The sequence below is a fragment of the Psammomys obesus genome, unplaced genomic scaffold (assembly GCF_907164565.1).
Source record: "Psammomys obesus unplaced genomic scaffold, mPsaObe1.curated_primary_1811, whole genome shotgun sequence".
Taxonomy (NCBI): Eukaryota; Metazoa; Chordata; class Mammalia; order Rodentia; family Muridae; genus Psammomys; species Psammomys obesus.
This window is the reverse complement of record NW_026594216.1, coordinates 1,611,552-1,629,722: the sequence shown is the minus strand read 5'-3', so window position 1 is coordinate 1,629,722 and position 18,171 is coordinate 1,611,552. Positions and strand designations below refer to the sequence as shown.

At 40.7% G+C, this 18,171-nt stretch overlaps 1 protein-coding gene across 1 annotated transcript in view; it reads left to right on the top strand.

Moving 5' to 3' along the window:
• Ahcyl1 (adenosylhomocysteinase like 1) overlaps window positions 1-16,473 on the top strand; it is a 32,923-nt gene extending 16,450 nt beyond the window's left edge. The window contains exons 2-17 of the mRNA XM_055618110.1: window positions 1,953-2,064; window positions 4,351-4,494; window positions 5,526-5,626; window positions 6,050-6,152; window positions 7,285-7,379; window positions 8,205-8,311; window positions 9,109-9,225; window positions 9,476-9,539; window positions 10,284-10,372; window positions 10,749-10,819; window positions 11,152-11,246; window positions 11,323-11,421; window positions 11,805-11,873; window positions 12,295-12,373; window positions 13,931-14,051; window positions 14,479-16,473. Coding sequence (XP_055474085.1) covers window positions 1,953-2,064; window positions 4,351-4,494; window positions 5,526-5,626; window positions 6,050-6,152; window positions 7,285-7,379; window positions 8,205-8,311; window positions 9,109-9,225; window positions 9,476-9,539; window positions 10,284-10,372; window positions 10,749-10,819; window positions 11,152-11,246; window positions 11,323-11,421; window positions 11,805-11,873; window positions 12,295-12,373; window positions 13,931-14,051; window positions 14,479-14,485 — 1,473 coding nt within the window. The 3' untranslated portion in view covers window positions 14,486-16,473. The remainder of the gene's footprint in view (window positions 1-1,952; window positions 2,065-4,350; window positions 4,495-5,525; window positions 5,627-6,049; window positions 6,153-7,284; window positions 7,380-8,204; window positions 8,312-9,108; window positions 9,226-9,475; window positions 9,540-10,283; window positions 10,373-10,748; window positions 10,820-11,151; window positions 11,247-11,322; window positions 11,422-11,804; window positions 11,874-12,294; window positions 12,374-13,930; window positions 14,052-14,478) is intronic.
• The last annotated feature ends 1,698 nt before the right edge of the window (window positions 16,474-18,171 follow it).

Below are 18,171 nucleotides of genomic sequence, written 5' to 3'. Positions count from 1 at the left end.
GTATGTGCACAGCTTAAGTTCAGTGCCTTCAAAGGTCAGAAAAGGGAGTCAGACCACCTTAGGCTGGGGTTACAAAAGGTTGTAACTGCCGTATGGGTACTGGGTATCGAACCCAGGTCTTCTGGAAGAGCAGCAGTGTTTTTAACCACTGAACTATTGCTCCAGATCCTGGTTTACTCTTTCTAGCTTGAAAGTGGTGATGATCAGGCTATTATATTAGTATTGTGTATGAAAGTTTTTCACATTTTTATACATTTCCAGAGATGTTATTTGCTAAAGACGTAGTTTAATGGCTTCTCCATAGGAACCTTTTTCAGAGTCAGTCAAAATGTGAGGAGAATCTGAATCTGGATTCTCAATTTATACTGTTCTTTTTCAGGAATGTGGGTTTATTTTAAATTTTGAAGAATGAGTTTGTCAGAATTTACCTGAGAGTTCAAGAGGAAAGGTGTAAGCCAGCAGTTCTCAATGGCAAACATGTGTTTCCACGGTCTGTTTGCTTGTTTGTTTTTGCGATTATTTGCATAATAAATAATTTTATGGTTGGGGGCTCCCCACAAAAGGAGGAACTGTTTTAAAGGGTCAAAACAGTAGGAAGGTTCAGAACCACTGGTTTAAGCTATATAATTCTGTATTTTCACACATTGATTTGTTTATAAAGAATACTGATTGCAAATTATTTTCAGTTTCTTAAAGCCTGTGGTCTTGTGTTATACAGTGTTGCTATGGTGACACACACATATAGCCCTAACACTCAGACTAATGGGCTGATGCAGAATGTGAGATCTGAGCTAGCCTAGGTCTTTTTTTTTTTTTTAGAGTGCCCTACAAACATCTAGTTTTAATTTCTTCTACTTACAAAGACTTTTAAAACTTCCCATTATTTTCTTTTTCTTTTAAGTTCATCCTGATTAGTTAGAATTTAATTAATGGAGAATTTAGTATTTGTTTTAAAACTTATCTTTCATTAAAGTCAGGGGATGTCAGGCGAGGTGACACAAGCTTGTAATCTCAGCACTCAGGGAGTCAGAGTCAGGTGGATCTCTGTGAGTTCGAGGCCAGCCTGGTCTACAAAGCCAGTCCAAGACAGCCAGGGCTACACAGAGAAACCCTGTCTCAACACCAATCCCTCTCCCCCCCCATCCAAAAAAAAAATTCTCTGAGGATACTATGTTGATTTTATGAAACCCTGGTACAGAGCTGGCTATGGCAGTAACTAATATGTTATGCCATTGCCAGGCTTCCTGTCCAAAAGTAAGGCCGCGGCCATGGTCAGAAGAATATGTTACAAAAGAGTAATAGGGAAAAAAAAAAAAAAAACAGATTATGAGATTGTATCTGTTTTCTGATAGAATTGGGCAAAAGGGTAGAGTTTAATGTTAAGGTTATAAAAAAGGGAAGGGAGAAACTTAATGAGATAAAGAAAATTTGGCAAAATTGAATAGTGACTAAAATAAATGGTTTATCAGAATTACCATCCTTCTTCTCCCACCCAAGTCTTACTAAAATAACTGGGAAGAGGCAGTAGTTGGGGTTTTTTGTTTATTTGTTTGTTTGTTTTTGTTGTTGTTTTTCAAGATAGGGTTTCTCTGTGTAGCCTTGGCTGTCCTGGACTTGCTTTGTAGATCAGGCTGGCCTCGAACTCACAGAGATCCACCTGCCTCTGCCTCCCTGAGTGTTTGGATCACAGGCTTGCACCATTACACTGACGGTAGTTGGTTTTTAAGAATTCAGAAAGCAGCCTTTTCTCAAAACTATTTTGGTACAGCAAGATGACACTGAGGGTAAAGATGCCTGCTGGCCAGCCTGACAGCTTACGTTCTGTCCTCTTTGCCCTCTGACTCCATGTGTGCCTTGGTATGTGTGTGTACACACACACGCATATACATGATAAGTAAAATCTGTAGAATTTCCTTGTTCTAAGTTTTCAGCTTTCTACCTTTCTCTTGTAGCAAATCCAGTTTGCTGATGACATGCAGGAGTTCACCAAATTCCCTACTAAGACTGGCCGGAGATCTTTGTCTCGCTCTATCTCACAGTCGTCCACAGACAGCTATAGTTCCGGTAGGTGTGACCTTCAAGGCCCCTCTGTTGTCTCTTCCTGTTCACTACCTGCTGTTCTTCACTTACTTTGAATGTAAAAATCCATCAGCGCAGGACTTGTGGCTAAGGATGCTTTTGTTGAGACTTTCTTTCCCAAGATGTTTCTGGGTGGTCTGTGACCACAGCCTAGTTGGTGGCACTGGAAAGTTCCTATATCCACATTTGCAAGGGGGGAAATCAGTGGTATTTTTGCTTTCAGAACTGGTATTTAAAAAGAAATGTACTTTTAAACTTAAGTTCTTTGTATAAAATATACTCTTCCATCTGTTGCTAAGACAGCTTGAATTATGACAAAATTAGTATTTTGTCCCCTTTTATTTACAAGATTACCCTTTATGTTTACATATCTTCCCCTGTTAATTTCTGGAATGTGAAGATACAAAGTACTGTAATGTAACTCCAGCTGTTTTCCTCCCCTCTGTAGTAAGTAAAGTCTTTATTCTGGTTAAATATGCCTGTCTGAGCCACAGAGAAGGTATTAGAAAGTAACTGGAAAGGGTGTTAAGAGGCTGAGGGGTTGACTCAGTTAATAAAGAACTTTCTGTGCAAGCTAAGGACCCGAGTTTAGTTCCTAGCACTCACATAAAAACCTGGGTGGGGCAGTACATTCTTGTAGTCCCAAGACTACTGGGAAGACAAGCAGATTCCTAGAGTTCAGTGCCTGGCCAGTTGCCTGTCCTAGCCTAGTCACTGAGCTCCAATTCCCAGTAAGGGACTTTGTGTCAAAAAAAGTGAATGGCACTTGAGATGAAATACCTGAGGTTGACCTCTGACTTCCGTATGCGTGTGCACATACACATATTCACAAAAGCTTGTGAATGATAGAAAATGAGTACTGGAGGAAACATTCAGAGGCACCAATACACCTCCATCATTCAACAGAAGAAATAGTTAAAGGAGTAAGAGGCTTGCCCAAGGTCCAGATTGCTGTTAATGTTAATGAAAGATTTATAAGAAAAGCCCTTCATTGTTTCTTACTAGTATTGTTTGCATTGTATTATTAACATCAAGGGCCAGGTGTGAGGTTTAATGAATGTAATGTAATTGTAAAGAAAATTTTATCTCTTCTCTAAGCCACTGTTAAATATAGGCACCCGACCAATATAGGCAGAAATAGGCAAACAAGAACAAATGTAGGTACACAGGGTAAACTGAAATAAATGGTTATATGGATTCTGTGGGGCTAAAGCACACAAGAAACAATCCCAAATATAATGGCTGTCATAAATGAAAAGATGTCTTGATGTGACAAGCTAAATTAGTGTATGATAAGCAGAGCAGTTGTAGATAAACAGAAAAGGAAATTTTATGTGGAAAAATTGAATTCTGGGAAGAAGAGATAGAATGAGTGAAGTTTTCAAAGGTCTTGATGGTCATCTTATAGAAACCCATTAGAACGTTTTCAAGAGCTTAGTGATAGAGCTGAATTATTAGACTGGAGATCATGACCTTTAGTAGGGTTCAGGTTGCTCACACTCCTGTCTGTTTGGAGGACATATCTCTGGAAGTCAGTAAGAGAGACTTAGAGCAATGACCAGGAAGCATTCAGTTCAGAGAGGAAAGACATGACTGCAGACCCTCATGCATATCCATTGAAGGGTGGATTTAAACTGTATGTGAAGTTTTTATCTCACATTTATCTTCTTGACAGACTTTTTCCCAGAGCTGTCAGAGAGATTGGTTTGTTTTCTGTCCTTTTCTATATTCTTGAGCACAGCCAGGTATAAAATACCTTAGTTATTACTTTTCGTCTATATCAGTGGTTCTCAGAAGCATCACCTGGGAACTTGTTGGAAGTGCCATCTTGAGTACCTCCTGAGACCTGCCATATGGGAACTTTAGCCAGGGAGCCAGCAATCTGTCATCCTCATAGATGTGTAAGTGAGAACCTGTGACTTATAGAAACAGCATTCTTTATCCCTGTTACTCAATTTTTGTAGGGTCTGGTTACAGTCCAGATGGGCCAAGAGTGTGACATGTGATCACCACAGGTGGTATAGGATTAGGCTCTGCACTAATCACAGACACTAGTGGCAAAATGTCATTAGGATGGGTGGAAGAGCTGCGGTGCTAAGAGATGTAGTTTCATTCACAACGGCTGTTAGAGCCTGAAGGAACAGAATTGATGATGTGAAGGGACCTGCAATTAAAAGTGTTCACTTCACTTAAATAATAGTCTCTTGGGGATTGCATTTAGTGGAGTCTGGACCAATGAGGTTTTTCTCCCTGTTTCTTTGCTGGCTCTAGCTGCATCTTATACAGATAGTTCTGATGATGAAGTCTCCCCCCGAGAGAAGCAGCAAACCAACTCGAAGGGCAGCAGCAACTTCTGTGTGAAGAACATCAAGCAGGCAGAGTTTGGACGCCGCGAGATTGAGATTGCAGAGCAAGGTAAAGAAGGGCGTGAGTGGAGGCCTAGAAGCACTGCTTATCAAGACCTGGGCAATTTACATTCCTGGAAAAGGCAGTTGCTCACAGCTTGGATACACACTTCTCCCTATATGGAAACTGAGCCTTAGGATTCTTGGGTTTTTGTTTTGCTGTTGTTGTTGTTGTTGTTGTTTTGTTCCTGTTTCCAGTGTATGGTAATTACAGAGTGGTTTGTTTTCCTCATCGTAACACCATATTCACAGATCTACAGTGCATAGGCAGCAGTGTTGGATCACAACATAGTGGTTAGTTGTATGGGATACTCGTAGCTGCCAGTACCAGAGACCCAGCTTTCCCAGAAGCAGCTGATGTGGCAGGTTTCTAACCTAAGGTTGTGGTAGCCTGGGGTCTTGTTAAGTCCTAGGCACCCTCTGCTGGAGCACAGTAAGGGTGACTGACAGTCAGCTGCATCTTGATTTCTCTATTCCTCTACACTACTCCCAAGGATATCTGCTCTTCTGTTTTTTCATCTTGAAGGTGTGTTTCATCTGCAAGATTGACAGGCTCAGGTAAGACAGCAGAGAAAAATAGATGCAAATGTCTTCCACTGAGTTCAGAGCCATTCCTTCTGGTGTGATAAGGACATACGTAACTCTGTCTGTAACTGCTTCCCTCTCCTCTTGATGACACTCACTTTGCCCAGTTTGGAAAGTTTGGTACATTCTCTCTTCAGGCCTTTGTGTGTATGAAGCAGAAGCAAGGTTTGTTGATTGCTTACATTATAACTCCAGGTAGTTCATTGGTGACGCTTCTAGTCATCAGGGAGCTGTGTTTGGCATGTTGTGCCCCGACTCCCTGTGCCTCAGCAGAGCCGACCCCGCCTGTGGCTGGCGGAGCGGCTGGTGTTGGTGCGGACCTGGCTCCAACCCTCCTTCCTGTGGCCGGCGGGGCGGCCAGTGCTGGTGTGGACCTGGCTCAGACCCCTCACCTGTGGCTGGTGGGGCGGCTGGTGTTGTTGCGGACCTGGCTCAGACCCCCCTGTTCTTCCACAGACATGTCCGCTCTGATTTCACTCAGGAAACGCGCACAGGGGGAGAAGCCTTTGGCGGGTGCTAAGATAGTGGGCTGCACACACATCACGGCCCAGACAGCGGTGAGTTTGCTGCAAGAAAATAGAGGGGCTTCTGACTTCAGGGAAAGAAAACATGGTTTTTATTAAAATAAACATGCTTTTCCCTCCTACCTACAAAAGCTGACCTACAAATGCTATTAGATAGGACCTCCCTGTTCAATAATGTAGCTTGTTTTACTTTTGTTCATATACTAAACCCATTTTTACCACACCTGACTTAGGAGAACATAAACGGATTTTTGTAAAAATTTGTGAGTACTTTTAGGAGCATGTCTTTCAGGCATAGATAAGCAGCTGCGTGCCACACAGCTGAATTGTACCTTTACGTAACCTCCAGTGCAGCGTCAACTCTGTGATGTTACAGTTGCCATGTTCTTGCTGAGGTTTGTCCCCTGCTCCTGGGTAGCCCTACTCTTCCTCACCTATCTTTCTGTACATCCGTAGGTATTGATTGAGACACTTTGCGCCTTGGGGGCTCAGTGCCGCTGGTCTGCTTGCAACATCTATTCAACTCAGAATGAAGTAGCTGCAGCCCTGGCTGAGGCTGGTAAGCTTCACTTTTTTTTTTTTAACCAACTTTGCCTCAAGTAAATACAGTATATCAAAATTGTCCTTATATCATATATATCTGGGGAACATAAATTTGAACAGTCTTAAAACAACAGAGCTGAAGATGAAGCTCAATGATCGGATATTTTCCTAGCATGCAACACAACAGTGAATTCAACAGTGAACCACAACAGGTGTGAGGAGAACAGGAGGAAATTTATACTAAACCCAAAGTATACTTTCAAAACAAAAAAAAAAAAAAAAAGGAAATGCCCAATTCTAATGTTAAATGGATGAAGGAAGAATATTGAACTATGAGCTCAGCTGGTCTCTTTTCCCCAGAAGTCTTATCAATCTTAAGAACACTGTAAGTAGTGTCTTTTATATTAATATTTAATCGATTATCTGGTATTCTGTAGTGCACTAAAATGTGTGTTAATGATTTTAGCTAATTAAAAATAAAATAATTTTTACTGTTAAAATGGTCAGAAGAACATCACCTTGAACTTTTGTCTGAGGACCTTCCACCTTCATAGCTCAAGAAATTTATACTAGACTTTGTCTAATTCTTTCCTAATAAGTGTTTATTATAGAAGATTTAGGAAATTCAAAATAATCAAAGATTTGACAAGCTTCTTTATGCATTATGATGGTGAACCAAATCTTAGTATGTACACATTTTTATAACCTTAAACATCACATTTCAGAAGTAATTTCTCATATCACTGAAAAGTGACCATCCATTCACATGGCCATATAATTTTACGTCTTTTTCCTAGAATTGAACATTTAAATTATTTCAAGATGTTTGCTGATGTTCAGCGCTCTAGAAGGAGATTTGCATTACATTATTTTACCTCCTTAAGATGCAGCATAAAATGTAAAATTGGCCTAAAGACAATAACATTTTATGACTCTAAGTAAGATGTTTTTTAGAGCAGAAATCTCTTAATTTCTAAACTAAGGTAATTTCTGAACTAAAACTACAATTTTGACTTTTACTTTTTACTCTTTAAGTTTTCTTGCTTCAGTGTTGTTTTTTTGCCTTTCATTCTTCAGATGGATCTCAGAAACTGGTACTGATGTATACGTGATAAAAAACTTTAACTGATTTATTTCTGTATCCATAGGAGTTGCAGTGTTCGCCTGGAAGGGCGAGTCAGAAGATGACTTCTGGTGGTGCATTGACCGCTGTGTCAACATGGATGGGTGGCAGGCTAACATGGTAATGATTCATGTCCATTCCATACTTTTGACTATGGATTTATTGCCTTTTCTCCGTTAAAGCATGGTTCCCTAAATATATTTTTGTATGTTTGGTCTTATTTACTGACTATATTGTTAAAGTGTTTATAACACAATACCTACTCGGTATGGGTCTAAGATGCACAAGGCTCTGGATTCAATCTTCAGCACCAAAAATACTAACAAAAAAGGAAAAAAAAAAGAAAGGAAAGGAAAAAAGAAAGAAAGAAGGCAGGCATTGAGTCTTGAAAGGTGGGGGAAGGGTAAGCTTAGATGCACACTTGGCTCAAACACAGCAGAATAAACAGAAGGAAATGATGTGGTCCCTCTTTGGAGTAGGAGTCTTACTTCTTTCTGTCCTGCTCCAGTTCTCCTTTTGTGTTCAAAGGAGCTGTATATTTCAACAAAACTGAAGATGAGCCCATGATTTGTAACACTTGTTTACTATAGCTGGGCATGGTGGTACATGCCTGTGAGTCAGCATTTGAGAGGCTAAAGCAGGAGTACTACTCAGCTCAGGAGTTTTAGAACAGCCTGAGCAATGTAGCAAAATCCAGTCTCAAAAAAACAAAACAAAACAAAAAAAACTTTCTACTGTAGCCTAAAACACATTTAGGAATTCTTTTAACCATTTTACACCAACAGATTTAACTATATTTCCACTGTCTAAGCCTACTCTGTGGAGCTTTAAGAAATGCTCTTCCAAAACATACAGGGCTTTCTCACTAGTGTAGAAAGTGGGCTCAAAGTTCCCCCTAGCTCTAGCAGCCTGAATGCCCATAGAAGTCTTCTGGCTGTTCTGTAGATCCTGGATGATGGGGGAGACTTAACCCACTGGGTTTATAAGAAGTATCCAAACGTGTTTAAGAAGATCCGAGGCATTGTGGAAGAGAGCGTGACTGGTGTTCACAGGTAACAGATTCTGGAGTAGCTGCCCCTTGTGTTCTTGCCTCATCAAATTCTTCTGGTCTCTCCTAGGCTCTAGGGCTGTGTTTCAGACTTAAAGTAACTAAGTGGGAGTATCTTCATTAGATACAACTGAGTTTTTACTTTTGAAAAATCAAAATGACCATAGAAGGACTTTTTCAATTCTAATTCACATGTTTTGATCTCTCCCATTTACTCCACTGAGTAATTAACAATTGTTTGGGGGAATGGGGTAGGGAGGAGTCTGTCTTGGAACACTTGCACAGAAAGTTATATTATAATCTTATATTTTAAATATGGAGGGAAAAGCCAATTGAAAAACCATATGTAATGCAACAAAAATAAAACTGGAGACATACTAGTGTTTTGGTGGTGGAAATAACTAAATGATATTGAGGAGTATTGCTCTACTGAGGGTACATTGCGCGTGATTTCTCTCACAGACACAGTAAACCACATCAAAACCGTTGTAATCTTTGTTTACCAGAAGTGGACATGAGTGTTTAAAGTTAGAAAAATGCTGGCTTAAGGTTATAATGTTCCCTTTGCGGAAGAGCAATAAATTACTTCAACCGAAAAAAAAATTTTTTTCCTTCCAAAATTAAAGGATAAAGGTAGAAGAAAATGACTTGAGAGATGACAAGAGAGTAATCGTGTTTCCAAATAACTTTGAGCAATAAATAAGACTAAGGAGGGCAGCATGGAACTTGAAGAGATTTTACTGTGTACTGTTTTATCACCTAACTTGGTGTGTTTGTTTTTGTGGCTTCTTCTCCCCTTAGGCTGTATCAGCTCTCCAAAGCTGGGAAGCTCTGTGTTCCAGCCATGAATGTCAATGATTCTGTTACCAAACAGAAGTTTGATAACTTGTACTGCTGCCGAGAATCCATTTTGGATGGGTATGTTGAAGCGTATACATTAGACTTGCAACGAACCAGTGGGAGTTGTTTGACATATTAGTCTGATGCCTACAGCTTGCTCTGTGGTCTCCTTCTTTCACATGCTTAATGCTTATTAGAGAGCCCCATTTCACACCAATTTCAGCCAGCTTCAATTGAATTTCTCTTGGGCTTGCCCTACTCTTTAATTTGGTATGAAGGGACTGAGTTGCTAATAATGTTTGAGTTGAGCCCTTGTCTGTTTCCACAGCCTGAAGAGGACTACAGATGTGATGTTTGGTGGGAAGCAAGTGGTGGTGTGTGGCTATGGTGAGGTAAATAGCCGGGCCCCGTTTCTCTGTCTTTTTTACTAGGAGGGCTTAATAGAAACACTGGATGAAGGAGACAGTCTAGAAACACTGATGAATTGTATGTATATGTATTACAATACTGTGCTTGAAAATAGTAACAAAAATACTTCTCATAGTCATGAATTAAAGGCATAGAATTATTGAGTTTTTATATTTCACTAGTTTGTTTTATTAATTGATGTCACTGTTATTGCCTTCCACTTACAACCTTTTATGAAATACAATTCAAGTGAATAAGTAACCTTTTATTCCCATTTTATGACTTGCATTGTAATGGAGAAATGGAAGTGACATTAGAGTTGAATGTATCTAACCTGGAATAGGCCATAGGAAGTTTCACTGCCTTCAGCAGTGGCCCACTGATGTTCTTAGGCTGCTGCTGTTCAATAGACCCATTGCAAGTGAGTTTTACCAGGTTTTTATGGAGTTAAGAAATCAGAGTTATTCTTGTTTGATCTTGTTTCCATAATGGAAACTGTTACCCAAAGCCTCCCTCTCCCCAACCCTTGTTATGACATGTCTGCTAAATTATCTCTAATTGAGGTTTGCCGCCTGGTTTGGGTTTCTTTCTGCTGCAGTTGGGGTTGGAGTGTTTGCTAGATGATGAGTGATTTAAAGAAGGCTAATTCCTACCTCCTCAGAAGCTTGTCTGTCCCAATGATTATGTCTTGTTAGACCTGGCAACTTGGCTTCTCCTATGTTCTGCAGGTAGGAAAGGGCTGCTGTGCTGCTCTCAAGGCTCTTGGAGCAATTGTCTACATCACAGAAATTGACCCCATCTGTGCTCTGCAGGCCTGGTAAGAAAAGAGTAATGATAAATAATGATAGATTTGATGTAGGTGCTTTATATCTCTCATAATTGGTGGTTGATTCACATAATTATTTTTGTAAAAATCTCACAGGAAGAGAAGAGTAAGATGACTTAGTTCCCTTTCTTCTAATTCTGAGGATTTTCTAGGGCCCCTTGGCATTTTCTCTTCCAGTGTAGACTCTGGAGGTTCTGCAGAAGCCGGTGTGTAGTTTGGTATAGCTTAGCACTTTCTGGGTTGTAGCATTAGTTTTTACTTCAGAAGGGGATTTTGTTTGTTTTCTAATTTTGTGACCATTTCAGGAAGTGTTATGGTGTGAGACACACACAGTCTTTGCTTACAGTGTTGCTTTCTTTTCTTCCAGCATGGATGGGTTCAGGGTGGTGAAGCTAAATGAAGTCATCCGGCAGGTGGATGTTGTTATAACTTGCACAGGTAAGTGTCAGTGTGTGGTACATGGAGAGCAGTGCTAACTGTCAGGCTAAATCTCGAAAGTGATATAGCGTAAGACCTGTGCTTAGTGTGAATTGTCACACTTAGACTGAGTTCTCAGAACTTTCAGCGTTTTCCAGAAGGAAGAGCTTTTTTTCCCCTGGTGATTTTTCTTATTAACTGGTCTTAAAGCCAATGATTAAGCTTAAGCATTTGCTGTACACATCTTTCTCACAATGTGAACAGTTCTTTAATGGTGACATACAACCTCCAGGTTCCAGCACCTCTAGGCGCCCTACACCTCTTTTTCTTCAGCCACTCTTCTTTACTTTTAGGAAATAAGAATGTAGTGACACGGGAGCATCTAGACCGAATGAAAAATAGTTGCATTGTGTGCAATATGGGCCACTCCAACACGGAAATCGATGTGGTAAGCTTTCTCTCCAGTATAGCTAGGCCTTTCTCTGCATTTCACTAGAGCCACAACCATCTGTTCTTCCTTCCAGACCAGTCTCCGCACTCCAGAGCTAACATGGGAGCGAGTACGTTCTCAAGTGGACCATGTCATCTGGCCTGATGGCAAACGGGTCGTCCTTCTAGCAGAGGTAACACATACGAAAGACTGGTTGGGTGCTAGACCCACAGTGAGGAAGAGGAAGCAGCGGAAATGATAGGGTCTGTGTTCCGATGAATTCTGTCTTTGGACAGAAGAGGTTTCCCAGTCGTGTATCCTCTACAAGAGAAGCACTCTAAGAAAAACCTCCTTTTTGCTAAGTACATACATTGTTGCTGCCCGTAACTGGTTTCAGCCTTCACACAGATTTGAAAAGAGGGTAAATCCTGGAGTCCCAATGTTAAACTATAATTCTTTTTCTTCAAGTGAAGCACAGAGAGGTGTAAAGCCTTTCCTGTGCCTTCTTGACTTGGGTGCCTTTAGAACCTGGAAGAAAGGCATCTTTTTCAAACCATCTCTCTCTTCTCTTCTCAGGGTCGTTTACTCAATTTGAGCTGCTCCACAGTTCCTACCTTTGTTCTTTCCATCACAGCTACAACACAGGTATGTGGCAAGATGCCTGCTTTCCCTACCCTGAGATGTGTAGAACTGGGAACAGTACAGACTAGGGCTCTGATGAGTGTGCTTACATTCTGACTGACCTATTAACCTTTTTCACGTCCTAAGTTGTTGAGGCTCACACTTTTTCCTTTAAAGAGGTATTAGTGATTGTGTCTCTGAATTTTTCTGCTCAGATGAAATTATAGTGCTCCAGCTTAGTTATATTTAGTTTGTTCTTTTGTTACAAACTAAACAAAAACATCACTCTCTCTTATGTCAGCTAGTCTTTGTCTCAAGGCAGAGTCCTGGATGCTCTCAGATGACCAGTCACTGTCATCCTTATCATAAAGTGCCATTAAACCTAGTTTATTTTATGTCCCTGTCTAAGAAGTGCTTTGCTCTCCTGCCCTCTTTCTCACCTTAGGCTTTGGCACTGATAGAACTTTATAATGCACCTGAGGGACGCTACAAGCAGGATGTATACTTGCTTCCTAAGAAAATGGGTAAGTGAAAGACTGAAACCTGCTTTGATCCTAGTCAGCTACATGGTTTTCTAAAAGACTTTTCTTAAAAGCACTAGTATCAAGTCAGGGTTCTGATTGCTCTTCTGGTACTTGGTAGATGCCTGGTCTCAGACAACATTCTATTAGCACATGAGCCTCCGTTTTTGTGAGCAGTTGTGTGAGAATAATACTGTGTATTTTACAGAATTGTAGTGAGAATCTGAGGTAAATAAGATGCTCTTATTCCCAAGTTCCTTCCAAAACTAAGCAGACTTCACAGTGTAACTAAGTACAGCCTAGACCAAAGTGTGAGAAACAGAAACAAGTTGTATTATCCATCCTCTGTTATTGACAAATCCCTCCAAACCAACCTTCTGCACCTCCTAGTACCACTTAGACTTTGTTTGTGTGGCATAAACTGTCTTTTGTCCTTTGTGCCCACCCCATACTTACAGCCAGTCCAGATGCCTGGCTTTACGCTAAAAAACAACTTGCAGACTGGAGAGATGCTCTTGGTTAAAAGCACTTGCTGTTTTGGCAGAGGACCCAGGCTCAGGTCTCAGCACCCATTTGGTGGATCACAACCATCTTGCACTGGGCAAGGGACCCTGTGTCCTTTTCTGGGCTCGATGAACACCACGCTCAGCAGGAAACATGTGTTCCAAATATATACATGCAGAAAAACATGCATACATATGAAATTTTCTGGCGTTGGTTTCTTCAAATGGCTTACCTCACACTGCTCTTGGATATTTTTTGTTGTTTTAATGTTTTGAGGTGTTGTGCTTACATATATATCTGACCACAGGAAGCCTGTTAGAAGAGGTTATCAAAAAGCCTGGAATTGGAGTTACAGATGGTTTGAGCTGCTGCATGGATGCTGGGAATCTTACCCGGTTCTTCTAAAAGAACACCCAGTGCCTTTAACTGTTGAGTAATGTCTCTACCCTGTAGATTTTTTTTAAAGAAATTGTATTCATAAAAATTAGGGAACAGTACTAAACATGTGCCTTAGAAGCCCATGAGCCTAAGACTTGTGGCTTTAGGGAGCCTATCCTAAATAAGTGTCAATGATGGGAGGCTCTTTTGAGCCTACTGGACTCATTTTTGTGATTCATGATTTGATGATAGTTTAATCTAGTTAAGGAAGTTGCCACAAGAAACTAGGGGTAATATATGACTTGGTAACCACTTCTTTTTTTTTTTTTTAATTTTATTTATTTTTATTTTTATTATTAGTTACATTTTATTAACTCTGTAGCCCAGCTATATCCCGCTCCCTCATTCCCTTGGTAACCACTTCTGACAGGAAGTTCAAGACACCCATTCACCAAGCTGGTAGATGGCCCTCTGCTTGTCCTTTGTAGGTGCTTAAAATAAGTAATTTTCCAGAAATGCAGCTTTGAAAGCTTTCTTAATTAAGCAAATATTTCAAGTTGTGGATTCCATTCCTATTCTCTTCCTAAACAGTTTTAAAAATGAAAATAAAATGTACCCTAACGGCATATCTGACAAGAAGTCTATTGCTCTCTCCTGCCACTTTTTTCCTCTTCCTAGATGAATATGTTGCCAGCTTGCACCTGCCGTCATTTGATGCCCACCTGACAGAGCTGACAGATGACCAAGCAAAGTATCTGGGACTCAACAAAAATGGGCCATTCAAACCTAATTATTACAGGTATCTGGGAAGAAAGCAATGAAGTTCTTTTCCCCAGTGTTAGACCAGCCAGCCTAGTCAGGTTTCTTCAGTAATGATGAGTGTCATGCCTGCTACTACTAAAGAAAGAGTATAAGGCCCACGCTGCAGATTACCAGGACAATGATTAGGTTGATCAGTATTGGAGTGTTTGGCTAGTATAGTGAGCTTTAGTCCCCAGCTCTGCAGAAAACCAGATTGACAAAGTAGTAAGGGAAAATATATATCCACCAATAAATGTAAAGAACTAAGAGTATTTTAAGGTTTTAGAAGGTAAGCCTCACCCCAGGAGGAACCCACAGAAGAATCCCCCTAGTCTAGGCTAGGAGGAAGTTTGGAGAAGATGCTGTGCTGATCTCCTGACTCTGATATAGAAAACGTGTTAACTAGTCCATCTCTCTCTTTTCAGATACTAATGGGCGTTTTACAGTGACCAGTCTACATGAACCACGCAACTCTAATAGAGTATTTTTTAAGATAACTTTTATTTTCTTCTTATGACTTTCCTTTGAATTTTTTTCTATAATTTCATTTTTGTTTTCTCATCTCATCATTTTGAGTTTTGCAGAGCACACAGGAACTTGCTCATGGCTCTTTAAGTGAAATTGAGGTTGAAGGATTCTCACCCTAGTCACTAAAGAAGGGTTTAACTCTGTGGCCCCGAAAATTGCTTCTTTAACCATTTCTGGGGACTTTGGTCGTATTTAGTCACCTTATTAACAGAAAATGCTAAGATATCTTCTATGTGGAATAATTTACAGTGTATAAATTGCCTTAAAAGAGCCTGTTTCCTAGCTGCTGGAACTAGTGCTCTTTCCCTTCTTCAGGTGAGCCAGGATGCTACTTCCCACCCAGGTAGGTTAGATGTAGGTGGTGCATGTCAACCTCCCTTAGAAACGCTAAGTAAGCCCTGTTTCCTGTGTAAGGTGGCATGTCTGGCGCAGAGATGTGTTGCTTGTTAAGCTCAGTAGGTTCACTTGGATTTGTAGTTCAGCCCTTCCACCAGTCTCTCTCATTGTTCTAGCTTTAACTAAACTGCATTCTATCAAGTTGAATTTTGTCCCGTAGCATTTATTTCTGTTACATTTCTTTTAATTAAGGAAAAATTTTAGTGTTAACCCTGAGGATCAGCTCAGGTGTTTAGTTACCAATATATCTTTTGAACCTTTGAAGCAAAGCGTGAAGAGTTGAGGCTAGAAAAATCCTAGTCTCAGACTCTGATGTTTCCAGCCCATAGTTTATAGCATCAGTGAACTGGAGCCATAAGCAGAATTTCTCAGCTCTGCCTCATGCAGCTTATGCTGACGGCCAATTTCTTGAGCCATTACTCAGTATAAAACACTGAACCCTGTCTTTAGGGTTTATCCTTTAAGAGCAAACTTGTGGGCAGCTGTGCTTCTGCAACCCAAACTATTTGAAGGGAAGTCTGTGTAGATGGAACAAAGAATGACAAATGGGCCAAGGTGAAACAAATATGTAACTATATTTAACTATATATGACCTGTTCAGAACGGTAGGCCTTGTCTGGTGTTAGTTTTATAGACATGGTACCACTTTTGATTGACACTTGCCACAAAAATAAAAATTATAAACTGAGATCTTAAAGAAGAGTTGGTGGAGAGAGTACATCCTAATTCATGCTCTAAGAGAATTCCAAGAGGCCCTGTAAAGATCAGAGAGTCATTCCCAGGCCAGGCACCCTGCTTGCCAGCACCTCTGCATGGTCAAATGAGCTTCATGCTCACAAGCTTTAAGTATATAATTATCCAGGATTTTAAGTCCTCAACGTGTTCTAGCTTGTGATCCTTCAAAGATGGGTTATGCGTTAATGCTAGGTACTAGAAATGTTTACTTCTCTCTTTCCACTGATCAGAAAAACAGGCATTAAAAACAGAAATAGAAGAAAGGAAAGCTTTTACCCTGCACCTTCCTAGCAGGGAACAATTATATTGCCAAAACCCTTCTTTCCTCTCCCTACCCAGTCCCTTCCTGTTCCTTGCCAACACGATCATGCTTTCTTCTCTATAGATGCTAACATTTGAAGACCCCTTTCCTAGGGCACTTAACCAGCCAGACAGAACATCATTTTGAGTAGATCTTGGCCAACAACAGTATATCCATCTGGTCAGCTCTGCTAGAGGGAAAGGGCCCAGGTTCTGCTGCCCTCTGATTTGCCCTCTGGTCCTGTGTCTATTACTGTGTCCATAGGAATAATAGGTAAGGGCTAGTCTCTGCCAAGCCATGTAACAAAGGGTACTGGAAAATGTCTGGCATCAGAGGGAACATGTGGAGACCAACTTGGGAGGAAAATACTCATTTTGTATTGAATGATTTTTAATGAATGCAATATTAATCCTTGCAGATGAGCAATAATCATTAAAGTCAATTAAAATGATAAACTTAATTGATAGTCTGGTGTCTTTTTTGGTTAAATAGCAAAACTTCACTAGACTCCGTTTGCTATATGAGACAAGCCATTTGAAGACAAGGTCTGTTCTTACATAAGCTAGCCTCAGACTTCTTGGCTCAAATCATCCTGACTCAATCTTCCCAGTAGCAGGGACTATAGGCTTAAACCTGTGCACCCCGTATAGTCATGAATATCTTAAGTTGCTGTGACACAGATGTTGAGTAACCTCCTAAAATCTGTGTGTTAAGACAGCTGCACTGGGACCTTTAGGAAGTAGGACCGAATGGAAGGCGCTTGGAATACTGGAAGTGTGCCCTTGGAAGGAATGGGTGCCATCACCCATTGTTCTTTTTGCTTCCTGGCTACTGAGATGAGCAGTTTTGTTTCCACCTTGAATTTCTGTCTTAACTGTTCTGCCTTCCATAGATGCAAGGCAATGTAGCTAATCAGTCATGGACTGAAACATGCCTTCAGCACTGTAAGGCAAAATACCGTTTTTATTTTTCTAAGTTAATTATCTCGGGTATTCATTATAATGATGGAAAGCTGACCAATGCATGTGGATATCTGTCTTAGTCCTTGCTGCAGTAAAAGAGCGTGTCATGACTCAGCTGATAAAGTTCTTGCCTTCCAAGTATGAGGACCAGCATTTCTTTACCAGAACCCAAGTAAAAAATGTGGGCTGTATTGGCACATACTTGTAATCCCAGCACTGGGGAGACAGAGACAAGGAGAACTGGCATTCAGTAGCCAGGCAGTCTAGCTGTTGGTGAGCTCCAGGTTTTGAAGGAGGAAGATTCTGTACCTAAGGATGACACCCAGGGTTATTCTTTGGCCAGCAAATGAACACATGCATATAGACCTGCATGTGCACACACATGCAAAACATTTTGTGAAACTGGCTGTTCTGTAGAGAATAGAAATTTACTCTCAACATTTCTGGAGGCTGGGATGTCCAGGATCAAGTAATCAGCAGATTGGTGTCAGAAACAGGCTGTTCTCTGTAATAAAAAGCCCCATACCTAATATCCCATTGTTGAATAAGTTTAAACCAATGAATTGGGAGAGAGTACATTCAGGCCACAGCATTCTGCCCCAGCCTCCAAGATTTATGGGTTGGTTTTTGTTGTTTTTAATCTAAAAAATAATCTAATAGCTCCAAAAGTCTGTTTCCAGCACCAGTTCCAAAATCCAAATCCACATGCTCATCTAAATCAGAGATGGTAATAAGATACAATTCATCCTGAGACCAGTTGCTCTCCATCTGTGAGCCTGCAAACCTTATCTGCTGAGCCTCCCTAATGTAAAACATCATTCACCTTAGTTGCTAAGAGGCAATGGATTACTTTAAGAATACTGACCCCCAAAACCACAATAGACTGTGGCTTGTTTCTCAAAGCAACTAGGCATTTGTTTTAGCTGCCTCCAGGCTGTAGCATCCCTCCACTTCTAGTTGAAAAGGCTCTAAGTTGACTATGGGACACCCTCTCCAGGTTCAGACCCCTCATCAAATACAAAGGATCTTAGAAGTAAAAGACCAGCAGTACTAACGGAAGGATGCCTAACCAGATGTCAGGTTCTCTTGTGGCCTAACTCCCAGTTAGAATCTGTCAGATCTGAAATCTGCCCTCATACCTGCCCAGGAAAATGGATTAGCTCACTCGTGTGTAGAAACAACAAACATGATCTAAG